The sequence below is a fragment of the Varroa jacobsoni genome, unplaced genomic scaffold, assembly GCF_002532875.2.
Source record: "Varroa jacobsoni isolate VJ856 unplaced genomic scaffold, vjacob_1.0 scaffold_1292, whole genome shotgun sequence".
Classification (NCBI taxonomy): Eukaryota; Metazoa; Arthropoda; class Arachnida; order Mesostigmata; family Varroidae; genus Varroa; species Varroa jacobsoni.
This window is the reverse complement of record NW_019214194.1, coordinates 41,313-62,990: the sequence shown is the minus strand read 5'-3', so window position 1 is coordinate 62,990 and position 21,678 is coordinate 41,313. Positions and strand designations below refer to the sequence as shown.

At 40.4% G+C, this 21,678-nt stretch overlaps 1 protein-coding gene across 3 annotated transcripts in view; it reads left to right on the top strand.

The window, feature by feature from the left end:
- LOC111268489 (uncharacterized) overlaps nt 1–21,678 on the top strand; it is a 57,422-nt gene that overhangs the window by 2,120 nt on the left and 33,624 nt on the right. Inside the window, exons 2-5 of one of the 3 annotated variants that reach the window (XM_086971716.1) lie at nt 4,413–4,515; nt 5,400–5,665; nt 6,904–8,343; nt 19,160–19,248. In XM_086971716.1, coding sequence (XP_086827842.1) covers nt 8,087–8,343; nt 19,160–19,248 — 346 coding nt within the window. In that variant the 5' untranslated portion in view covers nt 4,413–4,515; nt 5,400–5,665; nt 6,904–8,086. Of the gene's footprint in view, nt 1–4,412; nt 4,516–4,604; nt 5,666–6,903; nt 8,344–19,142; nt 19,249–21,678 lie in introns of those variants that run through there. The other 2 variants (XM_086971717.1, XM_022847511.2) reach the window with 2 other exon arrangements.

Below are 21,678 nucleotides of genomic sequence, written 5' to 3'. Positions count from 1 at the left end.
GTATAGCGTCATTTAATGGGTCGTTTTTTTTGAAACATTTAAAATATCATTCTGCAAGCATTTAAATTACACGACGACAGTCAGCATTTGTACTGGTTCATTCTTAGTAGTCAGTACTTGTAAATATACCTTTCTCCAACTTTGTGGAAACTTTTACGTTGCTCAAGCGTACGTAAATCGAGCTTGACGAACACGATACAGGATTTTCCCTGATTCATTCACTGACGATATTGCAGTAAGCCACTTTTGAAACTTGTCCATATTATTTTGTTGTCTCCTTTATACATTGTAGTGTTACTTTTGCGGGTCGACCTTCCATTCAATTAGAAATCCGAGAAACACTTGCTGTTTAGATATGAGCAGTAGATGCGGCGACAACGACTTACTAATCACTTTTTATATATATGTAATCCTGTGCGGCAGAATGCTTGTGCTGACGCCCTTGTACAGTTGGGTTTTGGAATTGTGCGGGTGAGTCGCCCGGACGTCGGGTCAGAAGCGGAGAGCACTGCCCTGCGCCTACGAACAGAATAACCCCTCCTGTTTAACTGAGTATAAAAGCGCTCAATGTTTCGTCATGGCAGTTAAATTGAGGCAACGTTCCATTTGCGGGTGACAAACTGAAACAGGCGCATTAAGTTGGGCGTCACCTTTTGGCCTGTTCATTTACCAGGCAAACGTCGTTAGAATAAGGAAAGAGAGAAAGAAAAGTCTTGGGTTGGGACGTAAGGAAAAAGGATGACATGAATGGGGGCAAACATCCCGCCGTACAGCATAGTCCGTAGGGAAGCAACTCAATTACGAACAAAAAATGAAAGAAATGCCGTGTCGTTGCTGAATTAAATAAGATCAATCTCCTGTTTGCCACGGTACACACGGTTACGGTGGGCGTCCCCTATACACAGCATCACTTTTGAATAGACTTAAGATCAGTCATTGACAGAAAAAATACAACGAGAAATGTCCAAAAGTTGCTTGTCCGTCCATATAACGCCAGCCAATAGCCAGTGTGTTACTTTCGCTTTCCCATTGTCCTGCTGTTTACCCCAAAAGTTTAGGCAGTGGAGTAGTAAACTGCCGAGGCGCATTTTTTCGGAATAGACGCACCAGCAGTTTAAGTTTACAGCGGCACTTCTGAATCTGCTGTAAGTTATTAGTTATTATTATTATTAGTACTGCTGCCGTTATGCTACCAGGAATCCTCTTGATCGTTCAAAGGATGACGTCATAAGTGGCTTTAGTATTTTACATAGATATACCGCTGGTACATTTACAAAGAAGAAAATATAAAGCTGCCATGAAATCGCAGGTAATGTGTATTATATTATCTTTAATATTCCTCATAAACATTTTTTTTTATTTAACGTCATTTGTTTGAGACAGTGAAACAACATTGATGACCGTACAAATACTAGTAAATAACAATAAAAGGTACCGGCTTATAAAGGAAGTCTTCCTAATGAATGGTTTAATTAGTGTTAACTTATTACCCTATTTCCATAACGCCAGTATTTACCTACACCTGTTATATACGTACTGGAATGTTGATTCGAATATTCAACCCGGTGACGAAAACACGCTACCTCCTCTTAGTGACCACTTTGCTTTTATTTACAGCGTATTTGTGCAGATTTTTCTGTCTGCACATCCATAGTTATACGTTTGACCGCTCGCTGCTCCGCACATCAGAGTAAAGCGCTTTTGTATATACTGAGCATCTATTCGCGTCATACTATTACAGCGTCCGTCAATTAACGGTGACGCCTTGCCAATATACTATAGTAGAAGGTGTTTTTCGAGGTGCTGACTCGATTCACGTAAAAGATGTTCGATACATAGTTGCCACGAAGCATCTTTTAGTTAGCGTATTTTGGTCGACATTTAAATGTCAAACGAACCACCGCAGGGCCACCAAATAAGTATCTGTTCCTGTTGTGGGCCTAAGCTGCGAGCCTGTTACTCTTCTCCCTATTCGTTCGTATGGATAATAAATGCCGATCTTCTAAGTTAACCTTTTTATTGGAGGTCGGAATCAAAACACTGGATACTAGCTCTGACAACCGATCATGTTCGTTGACGTCTGTTCCAGATGCTGGTAGCTATCCCGCACAAAATACCAAAATGGGAGGTGCCAATGGGTTTATCGAGTAGTGAAAAATCTAACTCGGTCAACCTGGGCTTCGCTTTAACAAAAAAAAGTGCAGACACAGAACGAGTGACATAAACGGCAGCTTCATTTTCGAATAACGAGATTTGATAAGACGCCTCTTAGGTTTATAAAATTTAATACGTGACAACCCAATTAAGCGCAAAACTTTTCTTTGCATGGAACATGTATACAAGCGAAGTTACAGAGTCTGATTTTTGAAACTACGTAACATCAGCGTTACATTAGCTTGATTATCCCGAAAATTGCTCACCACAAGTAAATATAATGGAAAACAACCTTTAATTATACAAGATGACCTGTTGTCAAGCGGTATCACGATTGATTTAATTTAAAATTTAACCTAGCTTCAAAATAGACTTTGTCAGTAGGCTTCTCTGCCGGTTGGTCTTTGCGTCTGGCTTTAGGTAAAAAGGCCGAACGAAAAGGTTATTGCTTAATACCGGCTTCCGCTACGATCTTTTCGGCTATTTGCCGTCCCTAGTGGCTACAATCATATTAACCCACGGAACGAAGTGTACATTCTTCTTCACCCGAAAAGTATTTGATCCAGTTGGAAGTACGAGGTACGAGTTTGATATGTTTGTATACTTTATTATTTGTGATCGTGGATTTAACGGAAAAAATTTACTGTCTCTTATGATCCAGCGCTTAAATGCGTTTCCATCTGTTATGACATTTACTTCAATCAGCACCGATTACCAACGCAGTTTTCTATATTTCAAAAGAAAATGGCGACCCCCTTAACTCCTCAACTTATCGTTCAGCTTAGAACCGCCACCGTCCCGGTGATAGCAATGCTGGTATCATAAAGCGAGTAGGCGAAAGTCGCCAGTTCGAGTCTGGACATACAGATGAAAACTAGTTGAAAAAAATTTAACAGTAACGTCAGAGAGCCTTATAGAGGGTGCGCGATTGCAAGGCCGCTCACGTAACTTTCGATATATGAGGAACGCGCCACATAGGAACCCTATAGCAACGCGTCATTTTTCTGCAGCGCTATTTCCACGTACAAAACCTAACACTTGTCCCCGAGGGAACTTAGCACATTTCACCTCTAACATCGATTCACAAACGTAAGCTTGCGACGTTACAAGTTAGCTCTGTTTTAAGAGCTTTATCGAACTGCCATTAACAAAAGCGGATGTTAAAAATCTGTTTTGTCAAAATTCCGAACTCTTTCACATTTAGAAGCTCAATTTCGTTAACCGATACTAAAGCCGATAAGGGTTTGTGTACCATCAAAATCTCGTCGACGCGTGTCAGCTCCTTATAAATTAGGGTAACAATGATAATTCATCGTTCTCGTATACGATTTTAGATTGTTGTCGTCTCATAGTCATATGTAACAGTTGTCGCCACAAATACATATTGCTAGAAAATGGTCCGTGTGGGCATTAGGTAACAGGCTCAGCAGAAAAAGGCATTTTGAGTGCCTTGTCCGATGCTTCTCACAGTGTAGTTTTCCTAGGTCTTTCTTAATTTAGGATTATCTGAACTACTTGAACAAAAGATTTTTTTTAAATATATTCAGTCAACATACACAAATAAAGGCTTCCTTCGAACGTTCCGAGCTCCTTTTGAATAGGGACAGAACGGTGTTCGAGTAATTATCCCTCAAATATTCCTGAAGTATGATCAGGATGCTGGCTATGTTGTCATTATAATACAAAGTACAAGGCCCTGCGAGAAGCGGTGCTGGAGAAGACATTGCGCCAGTAGTAGCATTGTGGTCACAAGATCCATGTCAGGTCGGCCAGTGTAGCTCGACGAAGTCGGACGAGGTGGAGTGTCTTCATACAAGTTTATATACAAAGATATTTCAGCATTTGTCTTTCTCTGGACGGTTGGATCATGAACATAAAAAGTAACGAGCTTCGCCGTATTCTGCCATCAAAACAGGAAATGGTAGTTGAAGTTTTCTCGAGGTAAAATTGATCTTAAACGTATCAGTACTTCAAAGCAAATAGAACTCTAGTTTTACTATTTAGAAAATATTTCCAGTGGCAGTTAAGCTACCTATTTTCTAGTTAAAAGTGAATACAGAACTGAATTTTAAATTTAAATTATTGTATCATTATCACAGTACCTAAGAAAAGCATTTTTTTGTTTGCTCTTGTGTCCTGTTTTATTCAATCTTTAATCAACAATACATTAACCGATACAGCATTTTATAAGCCTCTGTATCGGTTTTGTAAATCCTGATGCATTTTGTTTTAAACAGCTTGCTTTTTCGTTGAAACAGGTTCAGGGAATAGGCGCGTACAGTGGTTATCAGTGGAACCTATCTGTGGTGGTCGACGGTGTCGAAAGTAATGACAAGTACAGATGCTAGGCAACTCTGAAAGGTACGAAATATGAATCCTCAGCTCCTTTGTAAGGATTTCTGGCGCCGTCTTAGTAACTTCTTTCTCAGGGAAGTTTTATTTACCTGTACTAGTCAGTGTTTCTATTGAGAATATTAAGCCAGCTTCGCTCCGTCACAAGTAGTTGAATCCTCCTTATTGAATATAAAGCGGTGAGCTAAAAAAAAAACTCAACTGAAGCTGTGGCGGTTCTTCGGACGCACGGCGAACCTTACAATATAATAGTAAATATATTTTATTGAAAGGAGACTAAAATGACACAGTCGGGCTGGTGTTTATGATCTGTGGCTGTACTAAAAACTTACTTCTGAGACTGCTTTATCGAACCCAGTAAAATACATTCAACTTAGCTTTAAAATGAAACTATTAAATACTCAGTCGTCAACGATAACTTGAAGCTAGGCGACGCTAGAGAAGATCATCTGATCGAAGAAAGTGTTTTACCGCCCTAGGGACACCCTTTTTCAAATATTGCCTATGCAATACCCTCTTTCGTTATATGTTTGCTAAGAGCGCATTTCTACGCGTGCACAGTATGCCCATTGTGTTTAGTTAGAGAACCATATAATTGCTTTGCACGGGAAAAGTCAGCTTGGTGATGCACGAGGCAGCTTCAATTGCATCCATAATATAATTTTAGAGTTACATCCGCATAGCAAAAATCACTCCTAAATCATTGTAAACTGCTAGTTTATTAATGGCCTGCCGATTTAAGCAGTATGGCGTCGTGTTAGCAACAGATAGCAGCGTATTTGATCAATTATGACTGATATCATAATTTAATTTCAAACTAACCAAGGTTTAGACTATTTTTGCTGCTTCGAATCTCGATACATGCTTTCAGCTAATTGGCTTTCATTTTGTAGGTAATGTCCAACTGTAAGAGGCACAGGGTTGGGTCATAAATGCAGAGTATGTACAGAGTAGGATCTAGGCATGCGCCCTGAGGAACTGCGGAGGGGGGGACTGATAGTTCGCTCAGGCATAGTCATTGATCTTAATTACGAAGGTCCTATCTATGAGGTTCGAGCGGCACGAAATAAGCAGTACAAGATCAATCCCTAGAGATCGAAGGTGCTGTTCTCAGACATCATCTCGTTGGGACTCTGGTTGGGATGCCTTCAACTATTGCGTAAGTACTGAGTAGGTCCTGCCAAGAACAGAAACCGCTCTTTTTTCTGCTTGATTCACAAAAAAAAAACACCAAACAGGCAATTTTGAAAACCAGTGGCGCATTTATAAGAGTTTTAAATTAGACGAGATAAAGGTAACTTACAAATTCAATGATTAGGTGGTAGTGGTAGCTATGTATGTATTTTCAGCTAAAGTAAAAAATGTTTGACTTTCCTAACACGCACGAGTATCGCTGTTGTGCATAGCTACATAAATTGAAACGTAGACTACACTGGATAGTCGACCACTAAACCTAGGAAGTTCAAAAACAGAGATTGTAGATGCCTACTAACCTATGATGGTAAATGCTTTTGGGTTTCGGGCAAAAAAGTTCCGAGATGTAAAATTGACACGGGCTCTTGCTCGGTGTCATGCTAACTCCTCTTCTTACTTCTACTCATAACTCTTCGGCCTTCTAACTAGTTTACCTCATAAAGTTCTGGTTAACAGTTAAGAATCCGATGGCAGAAAGGGTCGAAGTGTTAGGCTCTACAAAAAAAACTTCTCCTTTTTTTAGCCGGCACTCTGCCTAGTTGCGCTTGAAGGTGGTGAATATTTCAACTAAATGAAATTTTGACATTCTAACAGGTTGCTATTTGCCATGAATTTTGGTGAATTTCGTTCCCGGAAGCTTCGTCTAAGATTATCGATAATGTCAAGTATCTATGACTACGTGAATATTTTATTAGAATAATGCCAAAGCTTCTGCATGATGGTTACTTAAAGGCATTTATCAAATAAATCTTATATAAAATAGAATCTGGGCTGATGAGTGCAAAGAAAATAGTTTTAATAATATATATATATATAGCTTTAAAAAGCCACCGCTTTGGTAGATCGAAAAAGGCTAGTCCTATGTTTCGATTTGAAACTCGGCCTAAACAAAATATACTGCTTGTGTGAGCCTAGCGTGCATAGCACATTTACCAAATTACATCGTTTCTCTGTACGTCGTGTACCCCCCTTGCTTTCAGCACAAATCGTAATTGCAATACCTCAGATCACAAACTAACTGAGGATTGCAGCGGCCTCTCCGATGACGTTTTCAAGCTCTCAGGCACGAAGTAGCATTCCCCCTTTTTCTCGCGTGTATGAAATCGTTGAGACAAGCGCCGTTCGTAGTCTGATGAAGCAACCGTGCTTGTTGTCTATACAGGATGCTATAATAGCTCTGGTCGGCTCTTCGTTTGATTCCAGGCTGCCGCTCGCCCGCGTCGCCGCGATGTCCTTTCCTCCGCCGCCGTTTGAACTACTACTGCCGTTTCCCTGCTCGTCTAAGTTGCATCTCCTTGAACTGCATTATTACAATAAGCAGCAGCAGAAGAAGCGGATTATCATCAGCTTTGTATCTACCAGCATCAACAGTATCACCACGAACAACAACAGCAGCAGCAGCAGCAGCAACAGCAGCAGCAGAAACAAGAACTGGAGAATCAGGACCGCACCCACGAGTAAAGCCGCAGCTGTCGCCTACGCCATCTTGAACTACGCTATCTCCACCACAACATCCGTTGCCGCTTATTGCACTAGCATTGCCGTTTTGATCTCATTCTCAGCAGCAAGATCATTATCCGTGTCGTCATCATCATTGTACCGGTTATTGTTATCAGAATCGTCCGCGATTGTTGCCTTCATGTTGTTGATGTTGTTCTCGCCGACATCGTCTTCATTACCGTTATCATCGCTATTAACGCCATCGCTAATTCCGCTTGATTATCGAATTCTATCTTTGATGCCCAAATCCCACGCACCAGCAGCAGCAGCAGCAGCAACGTGCCCCGAGCTAAGCTCACGAGCTGAGGAAATTGGCTCAAGCTGAAGACCAGCCCTTCCAACCAGTGAACTTCTGCCGTCGGACTGCAGGGAATATTATATATATAAATAAATAAAGCATAGAAAATATAAATATATCCGCAGCCGATCCCAGAAGGAAGCCAGCGGTCTTTTGTGAAGTGTCGCATTGGTGTTATTCCGATCGACTGCTCGTCGCCCAACGATAAAAAACCATTCAAAAATTCTGTCTTAACCCCTCATTCAATAACGGTCTCAGGCAGCCTCAAACGTCCACAATTAGTAGGCTATTGATGTCGCGTCGTCTGCAATATTGCTGCCAGTGATTAGCGAGCAGGCATCATTCAGGCAGGAGCAGGCGTCGGGCGTGCTCTCCAAGTGCAGCACGCATGACGCCCTCGACATCAGAAACCGATAGCCAATAATTAGGAAGGCACTTTTTTAAAAACTACATCATCCGCCAGCCGGTTGAGTTCCCAATAGCTGCCTAGTTTCACGGGAATCCAACATGCTTCGTGCATGAGCAGACGCAGTGTCTCCCACCACCAGGTGCGAGCAAGATCGACCAAGCACTAGAGTACACACGTCGATGCAGATGGAACAGGTGCTCATGCACCAAGAGGGCACAGCCGTGTCGCCATCTGCAGCCCTACCTGCTCGGCTACAAACGGATAACCCAAACAAAATTCAAGCTGATCCGTACAATAACTTAAATGGCATAATAAGACGACGCACAGCCAGTTGGACCAGCAGAATTCTACTCCCGTTGTTGACGCTACTGGCCGCATTGCAGGTGGCACAAAGCCATAAAACAAAGACCAGCGACTTCTACGAATTGAGACCTGGGTAAGTTGACCATATTAGAAAAATAATCGTAGCAAAGTATAATTAAGCGATTATATGTGTACGACAGTTTACGGCTTGCTGTATAATATAACCAATGCAGTGTACAATCAATTGATGCAATCACTATTGTTAGCTATCTTTGTTAATTTGGCCGCGTCGGCTATATGTTTGGCTGTAGCGCCTACAATAGTTCTCACATCTGAGAGATACCCTTCAATTTCATTACTTCTGGCTTCTTTTTTTGCTTTGACCCACACGTTCTCTTCTGGACAAGTAGTACGTTTCGACGCGATTATGGGCATAATAGTGGGCATACATTTTATACTTCAATGATTTCTACGACTACCCCTTGTTGATCAAGGCACAAGAAGTAACACATTTTGTTTAAAGTCAAATATGATACGTCCTTTGGACAGATCATCGCTTTTAACTACGTAAACAAAATATTTCAAAAGAGCTTCCTGGAGAGTGTGTATATTCTTAGTGGGTAAGTGCTTGTCAGGTCGAGTACCCGTCTGAATGCTGGTCCTTATTCATCTCTCTCTGTGCGGCTCCGTTGTCCTAGTGGTATGCGCTTTCATCGTGCCTTTATTGGGACATTTCTTATCGAGGGTTTTATTGCCCTAGACTCTTGGTCAACATCAAGGTAACAGTAGACTCACAGACACAATACAAGGTCCCTTGGATACACAACATCGCATTCAAGCTGCGGCTCAACTTGCACCACCATGCCTCAGCCGGAGCAGCAGAGGGGAAAATGGAGGCCTGCGATTAACATGCTTCACCTTTGAGAGGTACTTGGTCAAGAAAGACATAGTCGTCTTTGCTAGTTTGGTCCTCCGCCACGCCCCACACGCTTTCTTCCCTGCTTAGGTCTAGCTCATATGCTCGTATACTATGAGTTTATCAAAGTTTGCGTAGTAAAAATGCGCTTACTTTCTGCTCATGGGGCGATATGAATACCGGGAAGATTAGCCATGTGGGTAAACACTTTACACAGGAGTTACACCATTCAGGTTTTACTGGGGTTGGATTTACCCGACACATCGTACGCGGATGGCATTCTCGGGGATCAGTACGCATGAACGTTTGCAGGTTACTCAGTGAAACCTTCAAGGAAACGCTGTTGATTAAGAGCTGATGCTTTGCCCATATCTTACGCCCCGCATCTACCATCTGGTATGAGAGAATTCAGGCAAGGAGGGCTTGCTGCGACGTCTGCAGTCTAGGCGCCTCCCTCCCGACCCGCCTCAAACTTCCCTTTTCAGTCGTAAATGTCTCTGATAGATCCGTAGAGAATAATAGTCTTCCGTGACCTACTTTTGAGTTAGCTAAAAGCTATGGATGCAGAAACACAGACTGGACAATCGACTTGCGAAACCAAGCATTGCTTGCTAAGGGATTGGGGCTCATGTAAAATGTGTTGATACCCTGTACATACGAATTATAATATTGTTATTCTCAACTCCATTCGCTTATGCTACTGCGGAGAAGACGGCCCACTAAATAGGCTGCGAGTACCAGGTATAAAACTAGTGTGCTTTCTCTATTCGAGAGAACTGTATTGCTCACAGTGTATCGCCTTAAGCAATTCGCAAATCTTTTTGTACTGATCCACCCTACTAACCACTCCGGATAGTAGCTACGATAGAGGCCACCGGGGAGATTCTAAGTTGCAGTAATGGTAGCATTTACTGAGTGCCAAACATATGGTTATAATTAAAAACGCTGAGGAGCAAGCTTCTAACATTTGATGTGTTAACAAGCTGCTAACGATTTACCTAATTGTTTAAATAATGATATAAATTCTATGTTCGAGAATTCGTGTGTATTTTCAGGATCTTTCTATTAAGGCTCATACACGATCAATGTCATATAATGCTAGGCTAGTTGAAGTAATAAGCATTACATACGTAGTAGTACCAATCCGAGCTAGTCATTCATAAAGGAAAAAAAATATACGAACTTAATCCTTGTCGTTTCGTCCAAGACTTGATCCCCGTTTGACTGCCATATTTAGATGATACAGTTTCAAATCATGGTCCTAAGCAGCGAAAATGTATATTTCCTGACCTATTAGGGGTACCTCATTCATGAATATTGTTAGTTTTAATCGAACGTTTTAAAAAATCAAGTAGTTATAGGCGCCGACGCCGGTAGGAATTTACTTGAAGCTACGAAATGTTTGAACTCGAACGAATATATCAGGCCGTTTAGGACAAAATGCGATAAAATGAAGTTTTCGAACCTTTGTTGCAGATTGAGCTATTTTCGATATCGGAAAGCAGTTTTGACATGAATTTTTATATTGATATGTTGTCGAAATTTTGAAATAAATGAAAATCTGTGGGGACAATATGGTCGAGCGTTGTCGTGCACTAGGAATGATCTACCTGGCTTCTGAATACGATGTGTTTTTATCGTCTCTTTTACTTCAGCTGTAATTGCATTATTAATAATAAATTAATAAATGCAATTATGCATCTGTAATGTATAATCACCTAATCTAGAAGCACTACACGGTCAGTGTAAGCTTTTGTAGATGCTCTGAATCGGTAGGTTCAATATGACCGTTTGTGATTATTGTAAGAAATTAATTTTTCACCACAAGGCACAATGAGATACAAGGATACGCCATCGTTGTAACGTGCTAGCAAAAGAAATAAACAGGGGCTTTACGTCTCTGCTTTGTATCAGCGCTCAAATCAAACGGTAACCATTTACCCAATTTTTGTCATTTTAATAATTTAATCGAGGTGAACAAGTGGAGTGTTTTTACAGGCAACACAGCTAAGCGCTAACACCCGTACGTTGAGGGTTGGCTTTCACGATAGTTCTCAATACTTCATTTGGCTTCAGTTTCGCACGAGTCGCCTAGAAGACTTTCAGGTTCGATATTTTTTATTAGCACCTCTCACGGTGTTCCTAGTAATAGTGGAACCTTTGCCGAACACAAGGTTTATACGACAAGCCATTTCCGCCGCGGTAGGTCCAGCGTGGAACTCATGTTCACAAGTTACTCGAATGTTCTGGTTTTTTTTTCATGGCCTACTGCAACTTATTTGGTGAAAGCCTGACTGACGATATCCTCGTAAATCCAATTTCAGGAAGTGCAGGTGTATTTCGAATACATAAAAAAAGTGTCGTGGAATGTCGCGCCTTCAAATATGATATTAACGCCTGTCATGTTTCATTCTAGAACAGATGTACAATTACAAAAGCTTATAGCTCCTGTTGGATAGTCTAATGCAAATGTAGTCGTATTCTGAAGTATATGGTCAACAATTGAAGGAGATGATGAAAATACCTCGCATCCAGCAGCTAAGATTAAAGAAGAAAGGTAAATCACTCCTGATGCATGACACCGCTCGAAGGTGCAAAGGTGACAGTAGGAACGCTTTTTGTCAGCCACTATACTCGCCAGATATTGCTCCCACAAGATGTTGACAACTTCTTAATAGAAGAATTTTCAAAATAATGTCAAAATAGCCTTCCGAGAATTCATAGACTTTCGTACTCCATATTTCTACAGCAGCGCAATAACAGTGTATACGTCGGTTAAAAACCAGAGATCTGCGTAAAGAGATATTATGTAATAGTAGAACATGCTTTTGATATACCAAACCGATGGCTTGCTTGATATTTCTAGTTGATTGATAGTTTGTTCCGTATGACAGCCCCGAAATTTATATCATAGTCACTTCTGCGTAGAAGTAGGGATAGTTAGTCCCCTTGATAGTACTTGGGAAAATACAGAGGCGATGTATACGAATACGTATATTTGTCGTTCTTGTAAGCCCAAATAAAAAAAAAAAACATAACAATACCTTTATCCGCTCCTCTCATACAGGCCGCTAGATTTTGCGCGTTTTCCGAAAGACGACCATGGGTTCCTCTGGGAACATACAAAAAAAAAAGAAAGATCCTTTGTCCCAGAAGTTTAGACGGACAATAATCATTCCAAGTGATGAACCTCACTGTTGTAGAGGCTACTGGACGCATAGAGCTGTCTATGCGTAGCATAGGAGAGGTCCATTCCCCAAGTCGTTGATTAGGATCTCATGGAATCGTAGTCAGACAAACGACTGAAGTGATGAGCAGTTCTCAGCAAACGGCAGACGTTCGAGAAGCGAACAAAAGAGAGCATCGTTAAATTTCTTTTGTTGGCCGTATAACAGACGGCTGTTTTCTTAGTCCTCTACCTTCATGGCCGTCTCTACTTAGTTTACTATGGTCCCTGCTATCATGGCGGAGAGGTTAGTTAGTAAGATCTCTTTCCACGTTCATCGCGTCATCGTCTCGCCATTTGCCTTTCATAAGTGGTAATTCTTTTGAAATTTCCTCGCTTATACGATACTTTTGCGGATATTCAAACTTTTAATAAAAATGAATAAGTCATTGTAAGGGACTTCATTGAATGCAGATGCCTTAATTTTGGGCTATGGTAGGAATCGTAAAATGTCTATAGGTTTGATTCTTCCAGCTATAAATGAAAATGACTTTTCAAATTGTTGTCCCTTGTTTAAACGATTTTTAATGAAATGCTCGAAATATCTTGTAGAGTATTATACCTTGTTTAAAGGACAAAAAAGCTTCATTCCCTACTTTTTTTTCCCCTTTTTTCTTTCCACTTGCGATTGCTCATATAAACAACGCGTTATTTTCCTGAATAGGCTTGCTGCGGTGCAATTGTTTTAAGACGAAGCGATAACTACTGAATATAACATTTACGGATAACTTCTATTAGCACTGGCCGGATATGAATTGTGCCGATGATATAACCTTATAAAAATCCTACAGATTTTGGAAATCTTAGAAAAACATGTCTTATAAGACGAGACATTTAAGAAACAGTATTTTAACAGGCATCAAAAATATTTCACGGCTGTGTTTTAGAAAACCAGAATTTGGTTGAATGGCATACTCAGTGTTTACAACTAAGGTCTTTTTTTTTTCTCTTTGTTCTATGAATTTTAAACACAGTTCATGCGTGACTTTATATGACTTCTACACTAGTATCAGTACAGACTTCGGCCGTGTCAGTTGGACATATTGAAATGATTTCGTTCCCAAATAAACGTTAATGGTTTATCAAAAGCAGCTGGATTTTGGTATCTTTTTAAGGGCTGCTTCGTCACCACGTCTGTGGTCTTCCATTTCGTATTTTGAGCTAGGACTTTTTACACTTCTTCCATCGTTGCTACAAAAAAAAGGCTTCCTTACGGTCGCGCTTCGCTATTTCTAATCGTCGGCTTGGAGAGCATAAAAGTTGGTTTTGTCTAGGCAAATGACTGAAGGCATGGTAACTTTTCTACCGGAGACATGGTTTGGGTTTGTGCTCAATGGGTAGTTGTTTGTGCCCGACTATTGGCAAAGCTGTTGGCATGCTAGCTTATCTAAACTAGCTGAAGCGGTTAGTGCGATGGAATTCAATGAGTGTAGCGCAACAGTGGATGAGGTTCGCTAGCACGCTTGCCGACACGCAGCTTGTCCGCTTTTCCCCACTCGTCCTTCCTTCTATTTTCCCTCGTTTAATTATTAGATTTTCCTTCACCCTGCCGATCTCCTTTCGCTGTTGGCATTTGCCTGGTATTACTGCTGCTACAGCTACCGGCGTAACGATGCCTATTTGCCCTGTTCTCCTTTGTTTGCCGAAGTCCTTACTAACTTGTCAAGGATATGTCCTCTATCACGGCAAGTGCCGTCTTACCATCAAGTTATGTAACGGCGTATGGAAAGCGCCCATGTCGCCTGGATCATCTAGGCTGCAGCGAAGCATAGGCCATAAAAGGCCATCCATCGCAGTTATGACCAAGGTAAACTATTCCCCCAGGTGTGCGCAACGGCATTAGTATCCCGGTTTCCTTTTCTCTTTTACTGCGTATATTAATTAGCGATTGCCGTACTCACTACCAGTAGAACTTGGTTGGAATGCAAATCCTGTGACGTCTGCGACTTCGGTAGGCTATCTTAATTCAGTTGAATAACGCTAAAGCCTTTATCGTTAGGTTCTCTGAAGCTCCTCAATAGCAACTGCTACCTCTATTAGCCATTCGGCAGTCGCAGTAACAGCGGATTCATTGCGAATTGAATCCGCAATGAATTGAGTGACACCGAAAGAACATAGTAAAGGGTGGGTCACAAAACCTCGGAAGCTAACTCTCGGAGAGGTAATATTGCGCGTCATACTTCAGAACGTGCTAGACCATTTTAAGTAATTCCCACATTGGGCATCGACTTTGTCAAAAAAAAAACATTTAGGCGACTTACTCGGTTCTTGTCCACTTTTTTTTTTCATAGAATAGATAGATAAAATAGACATCAAAAACACGAACGGGTGTCGTCTGCACGAGCATGCGATACACTTTTGCTATAGGAAATATGCTGTCCACAAAAGTGGACGTGTTTAATTCCTATTATTATTATTTATAAAATACATTTCAGTCATCAGGGGCTTGAACTCGTTTTCGTCGTTTTAGTAATATTTGACTAGATGTTTTAAGATTAAAATGTGTAAAATGTATTTGCCCCTAGAAGCGATAATTTTCTTCTACTTTTATAACTGAAGTTGGATTTCTTACCGAAAAGTTGATCTGTCTTGTGGACCGACCCACCCGTTGAATAACCCGTTTAAAGTTTCTAGAGATCGAGAATCAGTAATAAAAATCAGCTGTAAAAACTACGTGGCGGAAGTGCGCTTTTACGTTAACATAAAAAAGGGCCATAATATCCGTAAGGAAGAAGAAATTTCTCAGTGATCCTATGTAATCGATTGTTGCTCTCGTAGTGATGAAGATGGTTTTTAAATATTTCCTAGTTCTTAGAGCGTATAGTGTGCTTTCATGTGACACCGAATATTTCAGTCATAGAGAACTACGCTTCTGAAAGTCTTTAATTTACTTTAACCAATATATACGTGTTTACATGGGAGTAGATACTGTGCGTCGGCTCACCTTAAGAATCAGCGACAACATAATAAAAATATGAAAGATTCCATCTAGTAACTTAGTAGCCATCACTTATGGATAGCTAAATTTATTGCGTAGTATTTATATATATTATATAGATTTATAGAAATTTTAAAGGACCCGATAAGCTATAGTAGTACTATGCCTCAAAGAAAAACAAATGCTTTACATCAGGAGTCACGTTTTTAAATCCTATTTAAGAATGACTCTCTTTGAAAATGAATGTCATTTAGCAATAGAATTTTATTGGGGAATCTTCCCCCTTCAAATTAGCAGACAAAACATTCAGCAGACACTATTCGGTAAGCTATTTTACTTAAGAAAAAGCTGTTCCGAGCTGGTTTGTTACCTAACGCAGCTCAAATGACTGTTGAATAGAACATGCCGAACAATTGCGAGCTGAGGAAGATTTAAGTCATTCAGACGTCAAGGCAAAACTTGGAGCGATTTCTGTTGCCAAGGAGACAAAAATCCGAGTCTGCTTTACCTCAAAACAGACAGATGAAACTCACCGGAAAGATAAACTTTTTATTCTGAATGCCAAATTAAGAATCGCTTTATTGAAATATACATATATTGAATCTTAGCTTGCTCGTGATGCTTACATGCGAAAATAGTTAAATTCACTAACCTTATGCGGTGTCAGAAGTCCCGCTTTCTTGAAAATCAAATGTTTGATATCTTACATACAACCATAATGTGTTTTTGTGCATGATGTGCCAAGTACTGACCGAATGTTAAACTTGATTGATGTTCATGATGCCAAATAGCTATTAAATTAATATATTATTATTAATTAGTTTTCAATTTAAGTAATTCACTTTAGTCGTTGACGTAAGCTCGAATAGGACAGCTGCGCAATTACGAAGTGATCAGAGACGCTCGCAGTTCCGTAAACGGCGCTGCCGCATTATTAAAGTCATGCTAATGTCATTTTTGGAGGAAGACGTTGTTGTGTTTCCTGCTTTTTTCCTAAACGTCGTATGACCGCGTGGTCGGCTCGTTGTTATCAGATGCGACCCAGCGACGCCAATGGAAGCAGCAGCGGACGCCAGATGACCGTCATAGGGCCATAACAGCGATGGCAATACAGGGGAACCTGAGGTTTACCTTAGAACTTCGAACGGGAAAATGAGGAGCCTCTTTTTTCCCAACTAGGCATACAGCATAGGTCGGCTACCAGTCAGGCCACCACGCGGCTTCCTTTTCTCCGCGATAGAAAACCTATGTAGACCATGATAATAGCAGTGTCGTACCACAAGCAGCGTTCCATGCACTCGCATTGTTAGCTTATAATAAAAGTCTGATGGCCTGCTCACTGGTACGCAAACATTTTACATATGTATTTTCAAGTAAATAACATAAAACTGTAAGCGCTCCTTTATAGACGTTCGCCAAAATCGCCCGGCACTGCTCTATATTAGGTATTTGCGAACATACGTTAAACCCGTAGTATTTGGTTTTTGGTTTAATTACAGATTTATCTGAATCGCACAGGTGCGTGAATGAACCACTTGTCTAAAGCAAAATGGCGGATGTCATTTTGATGATAGTTGGGCTGGACAACATTCCACTTGCCTGTATATTGCTCACGAGCTAAATTTACACCCTTTTATGAAATATGTTTCCCATCCAGTGAAGTAGGTTACATGCATTTGAAGTTAGAGACCGCATATTGGCCCTTATTAATGCTACATATTTCAAAGCTGATGTCTGTCGGAGCACGTGCGATAGACAGTCAGTCATCGAAGGCATTAGATTTAATGAACGTACGGTCTCAAATATGGCCGGATAGCCCGCAGAAGACCTCATTCGCCCACTTACAATCGTCCGGGTCCTGTTTGAAGCTGTGTCAACTCTTGCGAGCCACAGGTATAACTAACCCTCTGCTATAGCTACGGAACCTCATTTTCCGGTATTATTGTTACGGCGCTAACCGCATCCGTGGCTTTCTCGAAATACCTGATCCTGACATAAACTCAAAAACTTGCAGCAAAACTAATGGACGCAGTTGAAATACTGCACAAGTTTAATAAAGTTCTTAATAAGGTTTAATATGTAAGGTTAAATCGCACGCAGATTAGATGTCTTATCTCATTTTGGAAATTCCGAAATTTTCCATATTTTTTGTCATAATAAATAACCATATCACTATATTATGGGAACGAGAACCAGCCAACAATTCGTATTTGGAAGCGCAGCAAAATGAGAGAAACGTTTTCTCATTGATTATTCCTGTGAACTCTGGGGTTATAAGTTAATGCCGGTCGATTCTAAGCTCTGATGATATTTTTACTACTACGATCATATATTTTCACGTGAAACATTCACGTCGAACATTTTTACATGTAATGACATTTCTACATGAAGAAATGCCGCACATAGGCGTATTAAGAAAAAAACACAATGAAATCACAGTAGAAACACTGAATTCACCTATATAAAGTTTTTGGGCTTAAGCTTTAGGGAAGACTCAACGATTTTTTTTTCAATTGATTTGAATTCGTAATTTAGGCTCATTCTATAATTACGTTGGAATACCGTTAGATCTGCTATTCGTAACAAATTCTAAATAGGTCCATACTCCATTTCCTATAAAGGGTTTATCGCTATTAGATCATTACAAACCTCCCAAGCAAGAGTCAGCCCTCTTATTCAGTCACTTCAAGCCGACAGATACGGTAGCTGAGGTTATCTCCAGTATTCTCATCTCGTTATTTTATGTCCATGAAAAAGTAGCTGAGTCAAGAATTACAGATGCCCTCCAGCTCACGACCATTCGCCTTGACGTGGCCTCCGAATACGGCACAATTGGAATTAAACCCACACACCGTATCAACTCCTGAAGTTGGGTGCTATTGGGTCCTTGGTAGATTTCTTAGAGAACCTTATAAACATTTACATACTGCCACTATGTTCGGTACCAACCCGAAATAACCATATGTATATACAGTTACTATTTGTATAACATGGGATCTACCTAAGGCGGTCACCTGTCCATCTGAATGTAAGCCTAGTTCTTGCAATTATTAGAACGTACAGTATATAGAGTAATTTTATCTCTATAATAGAATAAGTTTTAAACTACTGAATTGATGACGGAGGACAACATCGTTCAATAGCCTCTTTTTATTCATTTTCACCCAAATAATGACACTGGGCCTTGTTGTAGGACCGGGGCTCAGAAGCACCGATCGAGCGAGAAAAAAACATAGTTTAAGTGAGAATTTTAGTAAGAGTTATAAGCGTATACGTCATAGGTGCGTAATATGACGAGCATCTTATTTCTGCGGCGTTGTATCATCTGCTCAATGCAGTTATTGTTTACATTTTGAATAGACGCCATATGAAGATTATGAGCATTGTCCTACACGAGTAAGGTCCGTATGATGTCACACGTCCTTTTTTTACTAACAAAATTGCCCTAGTTTTCAATTTCAAGCTCCTTGTATCACAGCCCATTAAGCTAGTTAACTTCGTCAACTTTCCCTTGATTCGACATTTTTAATTCAGACGTTTCAGTAGTGCAACTCTGTGAAGTTTATCTTAGTAAATCTTATCTTAATAATCGCTTTGGTGCCAACTGGCTCTGATCTACTCGTAAAAAAGTAGATTACTAAAATTGCTGAGACAAACTTTGCAATATACTGAAGTATAGTCAAGTGCTGTGTCATTTTCTGAAATATTATAGATAAGATACTTCTGCATTTCTTAGTTTCTTCTTTTAATTAAAATAAACAAAGGGAATGGACACTTCTTGGTAAGCTCTGGTCATTAAAACCATAAAGGTTAACTAATCATGCATATATACTACTGTATGACCTGGATAATATGGTTTTCGTTCACAGGCAAACTGAGCGCGGTCAGAATATCACGCATATACTCAACTCGTTCTTTACGAAAGGCTACGATAAGCGAGTCAGACCCAATTACGGAGGTAAGTGACCGTGCGAGCATATTTTTATTTAAAACACTTTCTAATAATTCCATGGTAATTATGAACTTTTGAAATCACACTAAAACTTTTAGATACGGGAACCGAACGATTTTTCCGTTTGCGATGCTTTTTTTTTATCACTCGCTTTTAACCACCGCTGAAAGGCCGAGTTGACGGCCTGTGGTAGTTCTTGTATACGTTACGTGCTTCATTGGCGCTCGTTACGTGAATGCGTTTCTCATCACGTTACCACGAAAACGAGATGAGTTGGTTACCTGCGATCGCTGAAATCCTGATATTCACGCACAGAAGTGCTAGATATGAATAGAATATGAGACACGGTTTTGTGCTTCGAATGTTCGATGACTACGTTAGCCTTTCGACCACATGGTCAAGTATAATCAAGTAATTCTCATTTTAAAACCTTGTTGAGTCGGGCCTGGCAAATACCCTATTTGCAGTTCATAAAAGGTATGCAACAAATAGCTAGGATATTAGCGCCAGTCCATGAAAGCTCCTAGGCCTAGCCATCGCGGCAGATAACCTAAGCTAGAAAAATTGCTACACCTCTTTTGATGTACTCTTTTCCAAACGCAAGTTATTTTGCAGATTAGTAACGGTAGAATTAGTGAAAAAAGCCTGATCGTTCACCTATTTGCCTTTCCAATAATTCAGTTTCTGTTTTTATCTATGGTGATTACAATTGCGGACATCTGGCCTCTTTTATTTTAAGAGAATTTGAGAAATCTAAAACGACTACTACTTTATACAAGGAACTTATGTCAAACTCAATACCAAATACAAAAGGAAGACCAACCTCTTTCTTTCTGGGTGCGTGCGAGTGTGCGCCTGTGTTTGTGTGTGTGGATCTCTCGCTTTTTTTCTCTCTCTCTAAAAAGGGCGTGTACGATTTATCAGTCCGCTGTAGATCGGGTCGAGTAAATGAAATATGGCCAAAGGGTCTTACGATGGTTATTCGTAAGGCTTCAAATCTTCCTGTAGACGACTTGTTGGTAAAAGTCAACACACTGCGTACTTTCCAAGCTCCTTTCCATTATTGGACAAAATCTCGTCTCTACGAAAACTTAATAGACTGTAGCAAGCTAAGGTATTCCTCGTAAACTAGTACGTTGTCCCAAAGTTAATATTTGCGCGGTTGACTGACAAAGAAAGAAATTGGAGCTGTTTCTTGTACTGTGTAAAGCTAGACAGAAGATGCACAACGTGGATACTTTTCTGGTGATGGATCTTGCAAGTTCATGTTATTCCACAGTTAATTAAATATAAGCTAAAATATGAGAGCTGGGCTAATTGCCGATCGAAGGTACAGTTCGAGCTCGCAATGTCGACCCTTTGAACGGCAGCACTCTTTGTGGGTTACTTACAAATGGAACGCTGGCGCTTCGAAGCGTCCTGAATTCCAATGAAAAAAAATTAGTCCAACTTGCGAATTTTGCAAAACTATTCTGGACCGGCTACATTTCAAGTATTGCAAAGTGTTTTCTCCCTTGAAGATGTTAGACTCCATGTGACGTTGGTCTCGCAGAGACGGTCGTACTGGATGTACGTTTACGAGATAGCTAATTTGTAGGAACGACTGATCACCGAGCTGGGAATGAAGTGAGACACATATCATACTTAGCGTTACCGCTAGCTGGTCCCATATTCGCGAGGTCCATCAGCTTAGCGTGGTCGACCCCCGATGATTTGCGTCAGTTTCCTCTGACCAAGCTCGCAAAACCGAATCACCTCGACTACGGATCCCGCTAACACGTAGGAACGGCACCATGTTATGCAGACGAACGGGTCGAGGGGACGGAAGTTCGGGTTACTGTATAACCACAGCATGAAATGAATACCAAAGCCCATCACATTCACTCATAAAGACGAAACCCTGCACAATGTTATCTTCATACAAATTGTTCCGTCACATCTTTCGACATATAAAGGCTTTCGTTTGTGGTAGAATATTTATGTAATATAAGCGGATTTTTTACCTAACGGTGTCACTCAAGCAGTTCTTTTTTAACACTACAATCTACTATGACCCTAGGCAATAAGCTGGGTCGGTGAGAAGTAATGCGATGACAATTAATTTTAATAGCTTTACTAATTAGCTAGCACTACAACGGTTTGCAGTGGTTCAATGAAAAAATTATGCTTGACTGGGAATACTTTCACACGTTAGTTGAAAAGTCTCAGTCGATGTGATCTAACTTGTATGCTTCAAGTTCTACGTCCGGTGTTGCCATTAAGCATAGTTCCATCAGACAGCTAGGTCCCAGCCATCACGAAACCTAGTTTGTATTACTCACTAAGCTAAGTGGTCTAGCTAGATAAACACAGTATATGATGTTGAAGGGCGGTACCAAATTTATTCTGTACAGTATCTACGTATATATATGTCTACGTAGATATATATATATATAT